The sequence below is a fragment of the Pseudochaenichthys georgianus genome, unplaced genomic scaffold (genome assembly GCF_902827115.2).
Source record: "Pseudochaenichthys georgianus unplaced genomic scaffold, fPseGeo1.2 scaffold_1145_arrow_ctg1, whole genome shotgun sequence".
Lineage (NCBI taxonomy): Eukaryota > Metazoa > Chordata > Actinopteri > Perciformes > Channichthyidae > Pseudochaenichthys > Pseudochaenichthys georgianus.
Genome location: NW_027262091.1, coordinates 26,537 through 44,843, shown reverse-complemented (window position 1 = coordinate 44,843; position 18,307 = coordinate 26,537). Strand labels below are relative to the sequence as shown.

At 43.1% G+C, this 18,307-nt stretch overlaps 2 protein-coding genes across 2 annotated transcripts in view; one reads left to right on the top strand and one right to left on the bottom strand.

The window, feature by feature from the left end:
• Nucleotides 1–1,787: 1,787 nt before the first annotated feature.
• Nucleotides 1,788–5,727, bottom strand: LOC117440718 (nucleoporin NUP35-like; the record flags this gene model as incomplete). Its single annotated transcript, XM_034076950.1, has 4 exons — nt 5,427–5,727; nt 4,355–4,522; nt 2,915–3,039; nt 1,788–1,839 (listed from the first exon to the last, which is right to left on the bottom strand). Coding segments are annotated over exons 1-4 (358 nt in total), but the record flags the coding sequence as incomplete, so codon positions are not given.
• A 2,388-nt stretch (nt 5,728–8,115) lies between these two features.
• LOC117440717 (dnaJ homolog subfamily C member 10-like) overlaps nt 8,116–18,307 on the top strand; it is a gene marked incomplete at its 3' end in the record, with an annotated part of 32,647 nt that continues 22,455 nt past the window's right edge. Inside the window, exons 1-4 of the mRNA XM_034076949.1 lie at nt 8,116–8,181; nt 13,373–13,580; nt 15,529–15,694; nt 15,853–15,903. Of these exons, the coding sequence (XP_033932840.1) occupies nt 13,401–13,580; nt 15,529–15,694; nt 15,853–15,903 (397 nt within the window). The remainder of the gene's footprint in view (nt 8,182–13,372; nt 13,581–15,528; nt 15,695–15,852; nt 15,904–18,307) is intronic.

Sequence of the window (18,307 nt, the reverse complement as noted above, 5' to 3'; positions counted from 1 at the left end):
CCGAGGAGCTGCTCAGGAGAAAACTGGCCCTGGTTCGCCGAAACAAGCCTGAGCTTCCCCCTATTTCGCTCCAGGCACGAGCGAGAGCGGTCCTCTCCTCCACCTTTACGAAGACCCGCTCACTGGTCTCTGACATCCCTCGACGGGGCAGGAATGTGCTGCTTCTAAGCACGAAACACCGCAGTCCAGACGTAAGCGACGAAATGAAGAGAAAGCCAGTTATAAATCAAAGACTACAACCGATGCAAAGGAGGTGTCGACAACCTTGATAAGGTAGGCACACATGTATTCTTACGCTTATATTCTTGTCTGAAATATATGTAGTTTTTTTTCAAATGAGCATTTTCCTATAAAATAATTAATATTTGCATCATGAGAGGAAATGGTCTTGTTTTATGTTTTTGCTGTTGCCAGCTACTCCTGCAGGAGGAGAACACATCGCTGGCCACTTGCCCTCTTCCACAACCTGGTTGACACTTCCCATTACAACGCCTACGTCCTGTGGACATCAATGGAGCCACCCTGGCAGCAGCAGAAACCATACAGGAGGAGGCTCTCCATTGAAGAGGTGGGAGAAATGCTGGTGACCCCACACATCAAGAAGAGAGGGCGCGGTGTCAGATCTGCAGGGTGCTGCTGCAGGCCCCTCTCTCATCAGGGAACGGAAGAGCAGGAGGCAGTGCCACTTCTGCATGGACCACAGTCTGTCCATTTGCAGCCCCTGCTCCACCTGAGCTGGACTCTCACAGCCAGACACACGGTGTTCATTCAATGTTCATCTTTGTAAAATAAATGTTTTTCTGGTTCAAAATGATCTAGTATTATTCATTTCAGTCAGGCTGGAGTAGCTTTAAAAGATGTACTCTTTGAAAGTGGGGAAAAATATGAATACATCATATTTTTATAGCAGCTTTTGAGAAGGTGGCATTTTCTGGCCTTAGGAACACGAGTGTGAGTTTTTGTTTAAATCTAACACTGCAAAAAAAATAGCAATGCATTCAAATTCATTTTGCTGCCAATCCTTGACCAATCCAGGGACCTAATAATAACAAGAATAAAATATTCCTTGAAATGTATTTTTTGAAAATTATTCTAGTTTTTTTCAATAAAAAAAAACTGTGGAGTTTTTTCAACAAACTGGCATTTAAAGGGTTAAAATCCCCAAAAGATAATTCATTTTTCACATGTGTATGTCAGGCTGGAGTAGTTTCAAAAGACTGACTCTTTGAAAGTGGAAATAAATATTAATATATTATATGTTTATAGCAGTTTTTGTGAAGGTGGCATTTTATGGCCTTAGGAACAAATACGGTTTTTTTTTTAAAGGGACTCTAAAGGGTTAAGACACATTTAAATACAGACAGACGAGTACAGACAGAGGCTCCTCCAAAGAAACTGCTGCTAATTATTTAATAATAATAAACCTATAAATAAACATAATTACTGCTTTGTTTCAAAATGGCAGTAGTACGAGTGCGTGAGTATGAGCGTGCATGTGTGTGAGCGTGTGCGTGACTGTGAGCGTGCATGTGTGTGTGTGTGTGTGTGTGTTGTGGACTAAATACTACTAGCAGCAGCAGAACATGTAGTAGTTAAGGTATTATGGGATGGATAACAGAGGGCTGGCTTATCTAAAGCCAGTTGAGTAGCACTTGAAATGCTTGGCTCGATGAAACCTGATGTACTTATATGATTCTGTTTTCTTCAAGGTTGTGTCTTCCTGGTGGAATGCACTTATTGTGAGTCCCTTTGGATAAAAGCGTCAGCTAAATGTAATGTAATGTTACCTGGAGTTGAACCCCCCCGGGCAGGAAGAGGGGACTGCATGCCTGGAAAAGCCTGAAAAAAGAACAAAGGGAAAAATGTTTTAAAGGGGACCCATCATGCAAAATGCACGTTGTGATGTCTTCTCTCCATCACCATGTGTCCCGGTGTGTCGGGGAACTCACGCAGCGTCAGAAAATAAAACCCTCTCTTTTCCTCCGTACCCAAATCTCTAAAAACGGGGAACAACGGAGCTGATCCAGATTAGCGTCCGATATGACGTAATATCTGAAATGTGGACCCACGGGCCAATCAGAAACGTTGCTATCAGAAACAATGCCCGACTGTTTTGGACGTAATATGGTCGGTGTTTACATTAGCATCGCTAACACTCAGAGCTAACCTGCACTGGAGAGCATGTGTGTGAAGAAGCAGGAAGTAGAAAGGAACTCGCCTTGTGGTATAACCGGCAAGAGAGAAAGCCTTTGAGCTCCAGACTGTTTCAGATCCTTGATAATCCATGATATGGCGTTTCATCACGGCAGCATTTAGTTTAGACGGTAGCTGCCGGGTCCCGCGTGAGCTCAGACCCTCCTCTTGCCGGTAGAATCTCCCGCATAAGCTCCCCCCTTTTTTTTTTTAAAGCTTTATCCCCAAATCAGCACTTTATAAACAGGAAGTGAAATAGAGGGATATGAGGCATGGCTAGAATTATCTGTTTGGTGTAAAACACTTCAAAGACATGTTTTTTATATATATTTGTATATATCTGAGACCTGTGCTATTGCCTACAAATAGCTTGATAGGGGACCTTTAAATGTTTGCTTTGAGCCTAAAAACAGTGTAATTAAACATTGCCTTGAGGTTTGTGAGGTGTCAGTATTGTGAAATGATTGATGCTCGTCTCGTTGCTAATAGAGTCGGCTAACAGGATTCCTTGAGCTTAAGAAAAGTAACATTTGAGACTTTAGTATAAATCTCACAAGATGTGTTTAATTTTTCAACCCCTTGAGTTCTTTATCTTCACGGTCATCTGTATATTTGTTTACTCTCTATTGCTGATTTATTTATATTTCTTTTGTGAGACGTTTATATTTTAGAATTGTTTATTTTTACGCTTTTAAATTTGTTATTATGTATTTGTTCTCACCTGTCCGTGTGTTTTTAGGGGCGTGGTCATAGTAACCAGGTCGTCATGGATACTGCGTACAGGCGGGGCTCCACTCTTGTCTTTAGGCGTCGGGACAAAAGGCAGCGGAGCAGAGACGATTCCACCTGAACCAGACAGGAAACAAGTGTTAATCCACAGAGTAAACAACAACAACAACAACAACAACAACAACAACAACAACAACCTGCTCTAAGGTCATCAGAGTGAAACAGACAACTCCTTTTGTAAGCAGCAGATTCTGCGGAAAGCAGAGAGCAAACTGGCCTGAACCCCTCTCTCATGGTCTCACATGCAGAGCACACAGTGACATGTGTTCTCTGCTTTTAACCCACGCTAGCACCAGGAGTCTAGAACTAGGAGTCTAGCACCAGGAGTCTAGCACTAGGAGTCTAGCACTAGGAGTCTAGCACTAGGAGTCTAGCACTAGGAGTCTAGCACTAGGAGTCTAGCACTAGGAGTCTAGCACTAGGAGACAAGAATTAGGAGTCTAGTACCAGGAGTCTAGCACCAGGAGTCTAGAACTAGGAGTCTAGCACCAGGAGTCTAGAACTAGGAGTCTAGCACCAGGAGTCTAGCACCAGGAGTCTAGAACTAGGAGTCTAGCACCAGGAGTCTAGCACCGGGAGTCTAGCACCGGGAGTCTAGCACCGGGAGTCTAGCACCGGGAGTCTAGCACCGGGAGTCTAGAACTAGGAGTCTAGAACCGGGAGTCTAGAACTAGGAGTCTAGCACCAGTAGTCTATAACTAGGAGTCTAGAACTAGGAGTCTAGCACCAGGAGTCTAGAACTAGGAGTCTAGCACCAGGAGTCTAGCACCAGGAGTCTAGAACCAGGAGTCTAGCACCAGGAGTCTAGAACCAGGAGCAGTGGGCAGCTATTGCACAGCGCCCGGGGAGCAATGGGAGTGGGGGGGGTGTCCGGTGCCTTGCTCCTGGGCACCACGGCAGGGCAGGAGGTGAACTGGGACCTCTCCAAGTAGCAGTCCACACTCCATATGTAGGTCTGGCCGGGGACTTGAACCGGCGACCCTACGGCTCACAGTCCAAGCCCCTACTGACTGAGCCACTGCCGGACAAATTGTGATTGTGTCCACATTTTTTTCACCGAGGGCCACATACAGAAAAACATACGACGGGCTGGCTCATACGTTCAGTTATAAGTTGGAAGAATCAATCCAATGCAGGTACATTAGGGGGACCTGAAAGAACTCCATAAACCAGGGGTGTTGTAAACCTGCTCAATACTTAATTATTGGGATGCTATGAATGATCCACATGCAGGGGTGTATCTGTGTGTTTTCTTCCTGTATGTTCCTGCCTGTGTTCATTGCCCTTTGCGGGATTAATAAAGTTGTTGATTGATTGAATGACAACAACAACAGCAATCAGCAATAATCTGAGCGGCGGCTTTCCTTCTGACCTCGGGGAGTTCCTGGGCTCTCCATCATGGAGGTGCCCAGGTTGAAAGGTCGCGGCTGGGGGGTGGTGGGAGCGGGAAGGTCTCCCATCAGGAAGCCGGGCAGGAACTGAGCTCCAGGGGTCGGCTTGGGAGAGGTCGGGGAGCCCAGGGTCATCGGTTCAATTCCCACTGAGAGACGGGAAAACACGGTTAACATGTGGACAACAACAACAACAACAAGTCACACAAAACAGACCGCAATACCTGCAATGGGGAATATAGACACTTCTTTAGCAATACTGTGCAATCATCAGCTTTAGTTCTTTTAGCTTATTGTTTATTAATGCATGCACCTACTTACCTGATGTGCCCACTTGTTGCTGTAATACTGTAAATGTCCCGGCTGCAGGACTTATAAAGGATTTCTGATTCAGACGAAATCAAAGCCACATCCATTTGGTGCTTTGTTTTTGTTTGTTAGAGAATGCTGCTTGCTGGCCCTTTAATTAAGTTATCATTAAAATCAACTTTATTTGACGTGTGTTGTGTGGATCCTTTTCCTCCTCAACAGCTGGGACGTAACATCAAACTTGACTTAAACAGCACTTTTAATACACAAAGGTTAGTGCTTTACAAACCAAACACACAGACCACTTAGAAGATAAAACAATGCTATCTACTCGTGCTTTAAGAACACTGTACTTGTGGTTATTTCCTCACAAATGTAAATTAAACCCGATTTGCATTTAATTTTTAAACCAGAATGTACCATCATCCAGAGTAACACATACTTGAAAGTTGTAGTGGAGTAGAAGTAGCACACAATTGAAATACTCAAGTAAAAGTACCTCAAAATTGAACTTAAGTACAGTACTTGAGTTCATGTACTTAGTTACCTTACACCTCAGAAAAATGCGTAGTCTGTGTTTGCATGATTTACTTTTACTTTTTAAACCAGAACCAGAAGCAAACATGCTAACCCTGAGCTAACGGACTCTCCTGGCAGGCAGGGGGTTCATAAAGTTATAAATAACATCAGGACATGATACAAACGGATATCGGATGAATAACTTATATTAAACATGTTGTTTACCTTGTAACTCCATCTCGATGTTCAAAAAGCAGGAAGTTCCGCAGGTTTAAAAAATGTGGCCGTCTAGCTAACGAAGCTAACAAAGATAACAGTATGACCTCGAAACTTCTTCTTGAATCAAACTAAGACACCAGATAACATGTAGAACCGGATTAATTCAAGTCAAGTGGTTTTAAATATCTGATTTGTCCGTTTTTAGGTCAGATTCAGAGCTGTTAGAGGGAAATGTGCCTTCACCAAACACTTCCGCCTTGACCCAGCATTCTGCGCTCTGATTGGCTGGAACTCATGTGCTGATGTGCTCTGATTGGACAGAACTCTTTGCAATCAGCTCAGTGGTTATGTGGAGTTTTTTACTTTCGAGGATTTCATGTATAATTATGTATTTGTATTTCTTTCAGGTAGGAACATAATAATCATTAGTGTTTATATTATAATAAATATGTTTTCATTTTTATTATAACTTTACTATTATTCTTATTCTTATTCTTATTATTATAGATGTATTTATCCCATAGATTTATCCTCTTCCGTAATTTTTTCTAAAACTGTACAATTTAAAAAGTGTACTCCACCTCAACACTCCCTCGTGATTTGATTGGATTAGATCAGAGCCCTAGAGATATGTTATCTGTGAGCAGCACCAGCCAATCACATCTCAGTAGGGGCGGGGCTAGGCGAAGCGATTTCAAAATAAAAGCGCGACTGGAAAGCCAGATGACAGAACATCTGCAGGACTCTCTCAGCAAACACAGGACCAGAGCTGGGAAGTATTGGAGTACAAATACTTCGTTCCTGTACTTAAGTACATTTTTCTGATATCAGTACTTTACTCCACTACTTATTTTTCTGAAGACTTTATACTTTGACTTCTTACATTTTTAACCCAAATACCTGTACTTTCTACTTCTTACATGTTGAACTCAAATACCTGTACTTTCTACTTCTTTCATGTTGAACTCAAATACCTGTACTTTCTACTTCTTACATGTTGAACTCAAATACCTGTACTTTCTACTTCTTACATGTTGAACTCAAATACCTGTATTTTCTAATTCTTACATGTTGAACACAAATACCTGTACTTTCTACTTTTTACATGTTGAACTCAAATACCTGTACTTTCTACTTCTTACATGTTGAACTCAAATACCTGTACTTTCTACTTCTTACATGTTGAACTCAAATACATATACTTTCTACTTCTTACATGTTGAACCCAAATACCTGTACTTTCTACTTCTTACATGTTGAACTCAAATACCTGTACTTTCTACTTCTTACATGTTGAACTCAAATACCTGTACTTTCTACTTCTTACATGTTGAACTCAAATACATATACTTTCTACTTCTTACATGTTGAACACAAATACCTGTACTTTCTACTTCTTACATGTTGAACTCAAATACCTGTACTTTCTACTTCTCTCATTCTCCAAACAGCTGGTTCCTTTAGTCTGAATGTGTGTTTGGTGCGTGATCATTATTCTTCAGAGTCACTGCGTGCCTATTGGTTGGAACACGATCCGTGTATCCATCACTTCCTGGTCTTCTCTAAAGAAGAGGGACCAATGGAAACGTTGTCATGTTGCCGTTGTTCAGCATGGAAACATTCATTAGCTAACAATGACATTATTGTTCTATTGATATAAAGGGAGGTTGGTTACTCTTTAAAGCAGCTGCTAGTTATGGGTACTTTTTACTGAAGTACACTTCAAAGCCTCTTTACTTTGACTTGAGTAAAGAAGTTTAGTCAGTACTTCTACTTTTACCAGAGTATTTTTAAACACGAGTATCTGTACTTCAACTTGAGTAAAGGATGTGTGTAGTTTTGCCATCTCTGCAATATTCTACTTCTTCCTCCTCTGTCTCTGAAGGAAGGAAGACTTCAGTCCAGAGACTTACCAGCAGACCTGAGCAGCTCTGAAATTAATCCTATTGATCCAGCCCGCCTGCAGGTGGCGCTCTCCATCTCTGTCTTCCTGTTCAAGATGGAAAACTCCCCAGAGACGGCCTTCAATATGGCCAAGAAAGCTTTTGAGGACGCCCATGCCATGATTGATCTCCTGCCGGATGACCAGGAGGCCATCATGCAGCTGCTGAAGGACAAGGTGGACGCACTGATCAGTACATCATTATTGCAGTACAATTAGTTACAGCGTTATACAAGTTAACATACATGCGAAGGAATTTAAACTAATTCTGTTTAAAAATATATAATTAACGTGTCTCCTTTCATGTTATTTGTGTGAAATGATAGACATGAATACATTAATTAAATTAATATCAAAGACATACAACAAATATAATTAAAGCTGATTAGAATATCTGCTGTCTTGGTTAATTTCACGGCTTTTATTGTGAAAAGCTAAGTTGAAATGGAGTGTCTAGCCGGCTTGATGCTGGTCTGATGTTTGCGTGCTTTTATTTTGAAAAGCGGAAGTGATTCAAAGGATTTCAAAGACATATAATAGACATACAAAATGAATTCCCTATTAGTAATGAAGAAATACTCAAAATGTCAACATTAGAGCTGATTCAAATAGTCTGTTCTCCTGGTTCTCTGCATGGCTTTTCATTGTTTTGATATTATGTGCATGAAAAAAACTCTCTCTCTCTCTATCACGGTATTCTGATTCTGGCCTTTATTGTGAAAAGCTAAGCGGAAATGGACTGTTTTATTGTGTTAGCTTGATCCCGGTCTGAACCGGATGCTGAAGCGGATCTTCTTTAAAAGTTGAGACACGTCTAAGGTAAGAAAAAAAGCACATCTGTTTTTAAATGAATCTAAACGTAAGGAAACGATATATATGAATGTTAGATGTATCTTCACTAACAGACCGCTGGTGGGGTAATGTCTTGGTGATGATAATCGGATAATTAGCTTTAATAGATGACTGTAAAGCTAACATTAGCCTAGCTTACCTTTAGCTTGTTTGAGCATCTCTGCAGAAAATACATAACATCTGAAGAAATTCAAAGTTTATTTTCTGGATAAAACATAATCCTCCGTGATTCCTGTGTAAATATTAATTTAATGTAGTTTTACATGTTATATATATATATGTAATTTACATAGATAATGTGTATTTTATTGCAGGCTACTTACAGTAAATCCAAAATAAATGTTCCAGCTTCTCTCAGATTGTGAAAGTAATTCCTAGAAGCTGACATTGGGATTTATTTCTCTGGTTTGTGTGTGACATGCTGTATCTAAGGCAGTGATGATGTTTAAGTGACAGGTAGTAGACAGGTAGGGTAAAATAAACGTTCTGTTTCGATATAATTCATGTTTTATGATCTTTTATTTCAATTATAAGACAAACGACATTACAGCCAAATCTCATAATTATTAAAAAGTGCCGTTCTTATTTAAAACGAAATGAAAATTAAGTTTTGAAGGCCAACAAATTGTCTTCGACCACATTGTTGTGTGTGTGTGTGTGTGTGTGTGTGTGTGTGTGTGTGTGTGTGTGTGTGTGTGTGTGTGTGTGTGTGTGTGTGTGTGTGTGTGTGTGTGTGTGTGTGTGGTGTGTGTGTGTGTGTGTGTGTGTGTGTGTGTGTGTGTGACACTCCCATTGTGCTTTAACCCAATCCACCAGAGCCACATGTGTGGGCTGGTTACTGCACACAGAGTCATGATGACTTCGTAAATAACACATCCTAAATAAATATCCGTTGATGACTGAAGGAGTTTAATGGCCGCAGGGTTGGGTGTTTTTCTAATAGTTTGATATCTGAGCTTCCTCATAATGCATAACACGTGGAAGCTGCACCGGGTAGACGCTGGTGTTGTGCCGATAAAGGTAAGGATACACTAATATCATTTGTATATGATTTCACATTAAAGGAAGGATCCAAGAAAGCAAGTCTGAGCCAGCCCTAACTGTAATCTTTATTCAAAAACCCTTCTCTTAAAGGTCACCTATTATTTAAAATCCTCTTCTACTTCAACATGTGTCCCCTCTTCTTCATGTCTCTTCTACATCAACATGTGTCCCCTCTTCTTCATGTCTCCTCTACATCAACATGTGTCCCCTCTTCTTCATGTCTCTTCTACATCAACACGTGTCCCCTCTTCTTCATGTCTCTTCTACATCAACATGTGTCCCCTCTTCTTCATGTCTCTTCTACATCAACATGTGTCCCCTCTTCTCCATGTCTCTTCTACATCAACATGTGTCCCCTCTTCTCCATGTCTCTTCTACATCAACATGTGTCCCCTCTTCTTCATGTCTCTTCTACATCAACATGTGTCCCCTCTTCTTCATGTCTCTTCTACATCAACATGTGTCCCCTCTTCTTCATGTCTCTTCTACATCAACACGTGTCCCCTCTTCTTCATGTCTCTTCTACATCAACATGTGTCCCCTCTTCTTCGTGTCTCTTCTACATCAACAGGTGTCCCCTCTTCTTCATGTCTCTTCTACATCAACATGTGTCCCCTCTTCTTCATGTCTCTTCTACATCAACATGTGTCCCCTCTTCTCCATGTCTCTTCTACATCAACATGTGTCCCCTCTTCTTCATGTCTCTTCTACATCAACAGGTGTCCCCTCTTCTTCATGTCTCTTCTACATCAACATGTGTCCCCTCTTCTCCATGTCTCTTCTACATCAACATGTGTCCCCTCTTCTTCATGTCTCTTCTACATCAACATGTGTCCCCTCTTCTTCATGTCTCTTCTACATCAACACGTGTCCCCTCTTCTCCATGTCTCTTCTACATCAACACGTGTCCCCTCTTCTTCATGTCTCTTCTACATCAACATGTGTCCCCTCTTCTTCGTGTCTCTTCTACATCAACAGGTGTCCCCTCTTCTTCATGTCTCTTCTACATCAACATGTGTCCCCTCTTCTTCATGTCTCTTCTACATCAACATGTGTCCCCTCTTCTCCATGTCTCTTCTACATCAACATGTGTCCCCTCTTCTTCATGTCTCTTCTACATCAACAGGTGTCCCCTCTTCTTCATGTCTCTTCTACATCAACATGTGTCCCCTCTTCTCCATGTCTCTTCTACATCAACATGTGTCCCCTCTTCTTCATGTCTCTTCTACATCAACATGTGTCCCCTCTTCTTCATGTCTCTTCTACATCAACATGTGTCCCCTCTTCTTCATGTCTCTCTACATCAACACGTGTCCCCTCTTCTTCATGTCTCTCTACATCAACACGTGTCCCCTCTTCTTCATGTCTCTTCTACATCAACATGTGTCCCCTCTTCTCCATGTCTCTTCTACATCAACATGTGTCCCCTCTTCTTCATGTCTCTTCTACATCAACATGTGTCCCCTCTTCTTCATGTCTCTCTACATCAACACGTGTCCCCTCTTCTTCATGTCTCTCTACATCAACACGTGTCCCCTCTTCTTCATGTCTCTTCTACATCAACATGTGTCCCCTCTTCTTCATGTCTCTTCTACATCAACATGTGTCCCCTCTTCTCCATGTCTCTTTTACATCAACATGTGTCCCCTCTTCTTCATGTCTCTCTACATCAACATGTGTCCCCTCTTCTTCATGTCTCTTCTACATCAACATGTGTCCCCTCTTCTCCATGTCTCTTCTTCATCAACATGTGTCTCCTCTTCTTCACGTCTCTTCCACATCAACATGTGTCCCCTCTTCTTCATGTCTCTCCTACATCAACATGTGTCCCCTCTTCTTCATGTCTCTTCTACATCAACATGTGTCCCCTCTTCTTCATGTCTCTTCTACATCAACATGTGTCCCCTCTTCTTCATGTCTCTTCTACATCAACATGTGTCCCCTCTTCTTCATGTCTCTTCTACATCAACATGTGTCCCCTCTTCTTCATGTCTCTTCTACATCAACATGTGTCCCCTCTTCTCCATGTCTCTTCTACATCAACATGTGTCCTCTCTTCTTCATGTCTCTCTACATCAACACGTGTCCCCTCTTCTTCATGTCTCTCTACATCAACATGTGTCCCCTCTTCTTCATGTCTCTTCTACATCAACATGTGTCCCCTCTTCTCCATGTCTCTTCTTCATCAACATGTGTCTCCTCTTCTTCACGTCTCTTCCACATCAACATGTGTCCCCTCTTCTTCATGTCTCTCCTACATCAACATGTGTCCCCTCTTCTTCATGTCTCTTCTACATCAACATGTGTCCCCTCTTCTCCATGTCTCTTCTTCATCAACATGTGTCTCCTCTTCTTCACGTCTCTTCCACATCAACATGTGTCCCCTCTTCTTCATGTCTCTCCTACATCAACATGTGTCCCCTCTTCTTCATGTCTCTTCTACATCAACATGTGTCCCCTCTTCTTCATGTCTCTTCTACATCAACATGTGTCCCCTCTTCTTCATGTCTCTTCTACATCAACATGTGTCCCCTCTTCTTCATGTCTCTTCTACATCAACATGTGTCCCCTCTTCTTCATGTCTCTTCTACATCAACATGTGTCCCCTCTTCTTCACGTCTCTTCTACATCAACATGTGTCCCCTCTTCTTCACGTCTCTTCTACATCAACATGTGTCCCCTCTTCTTCATGTCTCTTCTACATCAACATGTGTCCCCTCTTCTCCATGTCTCTTCTACATCAACATGTGTCCCCTCTTCTTCATGTCTCTTCTACATCAACACGTGTCCCCTCTTCTTCATGTCTCTTCTACATCAACACGTGTCCCCTCTTCTTCATGTCTCTTCTACATCAACACGTGTCCCCTCTTCTTCATGTCTCTCTACATCAACACGTGTCCCCTCTTCTTCATGTCTCTCTACATCAACACGTGTCCCCTCTTCTTCATGTCTCTTCTACATCAACATGTGTCCCCTCTTCTCCATGTCTCTTCTACATCAACATGTGTCCCCTCTTCTTCATGTCTCTTCTACATCAACATGTGTCCCCTCTTCTCCATGTCTCTTCTACATCAACATGTGTCCCCTCTTCTTCATGTCTCTTCTACATCAACATGTGTCCCCTCTTCTTCATGTCTCTTCTACATCAACACGTGTCCCCTCTTCTTCATGTCTCTCTACATCAACACGTGTCCCCTCTTCTTCATGTCTCTCTACATCAACACGTGTCCCCTCTTCTTCATGTCTCTTCTACATCAACATGTGTCCCCTCTTCTTCATGTCTCTTCTACATCAACATGTGTCCCCTCTTCTTCATGTCTCTTCTACATCAACATGTGTCCCCTCTGTGGAAAGAGATTTTCTCTCTTTTTGATCCATTTCTATAAAAACCTGTCTGAAAATGAGCTGATCAGATTTTGGCCACTTTATGATGTCATAACGATGTTTTGGCTTGGGTAACCATTAGCCAATCAGCAACCAAGGTAACCCCCCACCCCCCCACCTGAATCTCCTCCTAGCACCCTTATGTCGCGTTCACACCAAAAGGAGTACTTAGTGCCGGGAACCTTTACCCCCATTGTTAGTGCCTGCTGAGAGGTGGTACTCTCCTGGGGGGAAAAAGTGCCCCAGTTCTGATCGGCTGGGCGGATTGCAAACCACGCCCCGTAAAACTGTGAAATGTTTTGAGCCGCCATTTTATTATCCTCGCATTAGCATTATTAGCATTAGCATTCGCCCAGCGCAGAAACGCAGAGAGACTAACTTTTGGCAACACAAAATAAAACATGGGAGCGGGCTGAAACAGAGGGGATTATGGGTAATGCTGCAATGATCTGTTTGGCGTTTCAGCCAATCAGAGGCAGGCTCTGGATATATCTGAGACCTGTGATATACTGATGAGAAACAGTGTGATAGGGGACCTTTAAACTATGACTGTGTCTCCGCTTCCTGAACACAAACTGATCGCTGACTGTTTACTAGATTTTCTATTATTTTTTATGTAATTATAGTTTTCTTAAAATAGTTTTCTATCTGTGTTTTTTTAAATTTGTTTTATTTGTATGTATGCACCAAGTCCTGGTGATAAACCTGAATGTGGTTCTGTGTGTTTCAGCTCCTCTGTGGGAGTACTGAAAGTGGAGATGGGCCCCCGGGTCCCCCCCTCTGTTCTGCTGCTCCTCTCCTCTCTTCTGCTGCTGGCTGCTTGTTCTCAGAGCGTGGATTACTACGAGCTGCTGAAGGTCAGCAGAGACGCCTCCACCAGGGAGATCAGACAGGCCTTCAAGAGGCTGGCGCTCACCATGCACCCCGACAAGAACCCCGTGAGTCAAACTGAGGAGACTGAGGACAGGAAGTGCGTGTGTGAATATCGGCACTGAATTGAAAACGCGCTGTTCTTATCTTTGCTGCAGCAGATTGGACTCATTTGATCAATAACGGATGGATCTACGAACGGGCTTCATGGCTTTTTGCGGCTGCCTGCTCAAATGAGACGAATATTCTAGATATGAATAAAGTCAACAGCAAAGAGGGAAATCAACTCCCGTCTGAGCTGCTAGTCACGGAGCTCTGTGCACATATTTAAATTAGGAAGTTTGCACAAACATTTACCTTTTTCGAAAAAGAAAACACACAATCCTTGATTCCCTCTGAAACACATGCATGTCTCCTCTGCTCAGAACCACCGCCCCATGACCACAACTCAACCTGGGAAAACACCCAAAAAACCACCCAAAAAATGACTCAAAATTGTGTTGGAGACCGAGGACAGTAAGTGTATCTCACCATTGGCACGGATTAAGTTACATATTATATATTAAGACATTCAGACATGTGTTAAAGGTCCCACGTCACGGCCATTTCTACTGATCATGATTCCATTGTGAGGTCGACTACATCTCTGTATAGTATGTGTATTCACTAGGGATGTCCCGATCACCTGTTTTTGCTCCCGATCCGATTCCGATCATTTGATTTTGACAATCTGCCGATACCGATTTTTCCCGATCCGATCTTTATGCAATGCATTAAGAGAAAAAAAAGGTAACAGATAACGGCTGGTCATCCAACGCGATGAATTCAGCTATCTTGGCTGTTATTCTTTTGGCCTTTTCACTGTTCTGGGGCTGTTTCTCTTTCCTTTTGAAAGTCTTTGAAAGTGTCGGTTGTTTCCGTGCCGTTACCCGAGTGGCCGCTGTGTACTCGCCGTGTTGTTGTTGGTGTTTGTTTCTCAGGTGGCGTGTTAGATTGGTCGTGTTGAACGTAGCTCTGTTCTTTCCACCACGTGGAACCTCCGCCTTGCAAACATTGCATCTGGCTGTTACACTGCCTTCGCTTTCAATTTTATAATACTTCCAAGCTCCTGACATTTTCTCTGTCCCGACTCCCGAGTCACCAGCTGAACGTAGCCTCTCGTTAGCTTGCTGCTACTATGAGACACTGCGCCCACTCTGTTGCTTTGAGAGGAATAAGCAACCAGGTCTGAAAGCAACACATACATGATGTTGTGTAATTTTAAACGAAAACTAAGTCCTCAGGATGACTTTAAGACGTGAACATGGTCATTTTTGTTTTGTACCATTAAATAAATTAAAAAAAAAAATTATTAAAAAAAAAAATCCCGATCCCCGATTTTTTCAAAATCACGGGATCGGCTCCGATCCCCGATCACGTGATAGGATCGGGACATCTCTAGTATTCACTCTGTCCTACACGGCTTGTTGGAGCTCCTGCCCCCCCCTCCCTATGAGCCCAGTGGCCGTCTGCGAGACAGCGAGACACAGCGAAACCCAGCCCGAACACACACACACACGCAGCCTGGCTGGGAGTTTGTGTGTGCGCCCAGGCTGAGTTCCGCGGTGTCTCGCTGCCTTGCCGACCCCACACCAGTGAGCCAGCTCACAGTGTCCCGCCGAGTGTGTGTGTGTGAGGAAGTCCGCGGATTGGTCCAAACGTAGCGGCTCCGCAGATTGGACCCGTAATACGTCACTGTACCCAAGAAGCAAACAATGGGAAATGAGAAATCCCCAACGAGGCGTTCTGGGCAGCAGACAGGTCTTCTCTGTGTTAGAGCTTTACTCGCTCCAGGGTGCGCTTTGAGGGTGTGTGACTTTTGCTCATCTTCACGTTTGTTTAATCTCTGCTGAAACTTAAGATTATTTTAGAAAAGCCCTAAATCTGCCGTAAATCATCGCTTCTCCTTTATTGAGATGTATTTCTGTGCGTGTTCCTTGTTAGATCACGACATCATACAATGCGTTTGTGTTTCAGGGCGACTCCTCGGCCCACGACAGGTTTCTGGAAGTGAACAGAGCCTACGAGGTTCTGAAGGACGCTGACCTGCGGAAGAAATACGATAAATACGGAGAGAAGGGATTGGACGAGCAGCAGCAGGGCGGAGGATACGAGAGCTGGAACTTCTACAGATACGACTTCGGTAAGTCTACGTCACCTTCACACATGTGTCTGGAAAGCTGCGGGGATGCTGCCGCCGAAACACTCTAGGACATTCAAATACTGTCTTCACAGAAGCACCAACTGATGTCACGTTGAATACATCTGCATTTAACGGTTACTAAACGTGTCTCTGTGCAGGAATCTACGACGATGATCTGGAGGTCATCACGTTGGACAGCGGAGACTTTGGTAAGACTCTCCAAACTCGCTTTTGATAGTTAATCTGGAGATGCTATCTAACGCTGCCAGTTCTTCGCTTCCTTCACAGTTACACCAAGGATGGCCAAAAACATTTGTCGTGTGTTCATTTAAAACAATTATAGCTGCAGTTTGGCCGCTCCCAGGTTTATCTGGAGGAGGCTTCAAGGGCTTTACGTGTTATAAATAGGAAGAGCAGAGACGTATCAGATTACCATGACGACGAGGCACGCATGTGTTGTGCAGTCGTGAGCTGTCAGTGGTGTAATATGATGTTAAAATTACATGACATGGGACAACATTAGGGCTGCAGTAATTGATATTATATATTGACATTTTAATATGGACTAGTGCAATATCCAAATGCAAGAAGCACAATCTGTGTTAAAGGAGAGATATAGATATATATAGAAGTCTGGTGGAGCTGCAGAGATATCCTGACCCACAATTCATTCTATAACCCTTTATTACATGGCTTAGTTGAATACTCGATTCTGATTGGTCAATTCAGAACACGTGACACGTTGTTAATACCGAACAGATAGACCGCTGTCAAGGACTTATTGACCGTTGTTAAGGACGCTCACATCTTCAGAAAGAAGTCCGGTCGATTTAACTGTATACAGTTGGGCCGAAAAGCAAACTGCATGCAGTTTGCTTTTCGAACTGGGACAAGAAAAACAGCGGAGAAGTAACGGGGCACAAACCCTCCTTTTTACGCAGCGGTCCAGACATAGACATCAAACGGCGACACATATTCACTTGCCAGTTACTTTGTCATCAGGGCAGGGATATCGAGATACTTTCCAAGGTTTGACATAATGAATTGTGCTACTTTTAAAGCAAGCAGCGATGTTTTCAAATCTGTAATCAGAAAGCTCCCCAAAAACTCTATCGAAGCAGTTCCTGCCGTTGCTACGTTAGTTCAAACAGTAACATCGGACTATTTTTCTTCGCGGATGCATGTCAATTTAAATCAATACATACAACTATTTTTTAAATCAATAAAATCATTTTCTAAATCCATAAAAGCATTTCAATTAATATTGGGAGTCATGTCGTTACTTTGTTGAGAATGTGGCCGTGTAATAAGCGGGATAATGTGCAGCGACTTGGTCATTATGGGGAAAAGAACACCTTCATGCCGATCTAGATCCCTCCGCTTCGCGTCGGGCTCCTGATCAGCCTGTCGGTGTTCTTTTCCCCATAATGACCGCGTCGCAGCACATTATCCCTTACTTATTACGTGGCTTAGTTGAATACTCGATTCTGATTGGTCAATTCAGAACACGTGACACGTTGTTAATCCAGAACAGACAGACCGCTGTCAAGGATTTATTTGCCGTTGTTAAGGACGCTCACATCTGCAGAAACAGAAACAAGTCCGCTCGATTGAACTGTGTACGAACTGACGAGATAAGAGCGACAGGAAAGCAGCGGAGGAGTAACGGGGCAGAAACCCTCGTTGTTACGCAGCGGTCCAGACACAGGCGCCAAACGGCAACACGTGGTCAGTGGGCAGCTCCTTGTAACAAGTGGGATAACGTAGGGCAGCGGTCGCCAACCAGTGTGGTGCGGGTGGACCGTTAAAAAAAAGAGTAACAAAACAGATGTGTGTGTGTGTGTGCGCGCGGTGTGTGTGTGTGAGTAACGGCAGTATTAACCGGTGTGTGTGTGCGGTGTGTGTGTGTGTGTGTGTGTGAGTAACGGCAGTATTAACCAGTAGGGGTGCAACAACTAATCGACTTAATCGATTACCAAATTAGTTGGCAACTAATTCAGTCGTCGATTAGTTGGTGACGTCATCACGTGTCTTGTACGCGCCGTTAGGCTCCAACGTTATTGGTCTTTTTATCGGTACTGGAGACATTTAAAAAATACATGTCATGTATTATTGCTACAAAAACATTATATCGCAGTCTGAGTCGCCAACTCGTTTCTAAAATGCAAAAAGACAAATATAAATGCGTCTATGATGTATTTTCGATCAGACGAGATCTCTCTCCCCCGCCTGCTTGCGAGGGGGCGGGGCCGTTTACACACACGCAGCCGCTACATGGAGGAGATGGCGGAGAGAAGCGCTCCGAGGTGTGGTTAAACTTTACCCGTCTCGATGTGGAGAATGCTCGTTGCCAAAAGTGCAATAACAGTTTATCATGTAAGGGCGGCAACACGAGCAGTTTGTCTAAACATGTATCCAAAGCGCTCCACATCCAGACGGAGGAATGCACCGGGTGTCTTTCTAGCAGCTCTGAAGCCCCGTCCACGAGGAACGTTTCCACGTCAGGTGTTCTGTATGCTAGCAGCAACACACGGAGCTAACTACATTACACAAACACGGGTTAATGATTAGAGGCAACTGAGTTATTTATTTTGTTAAAGTTTCAGCTATTCT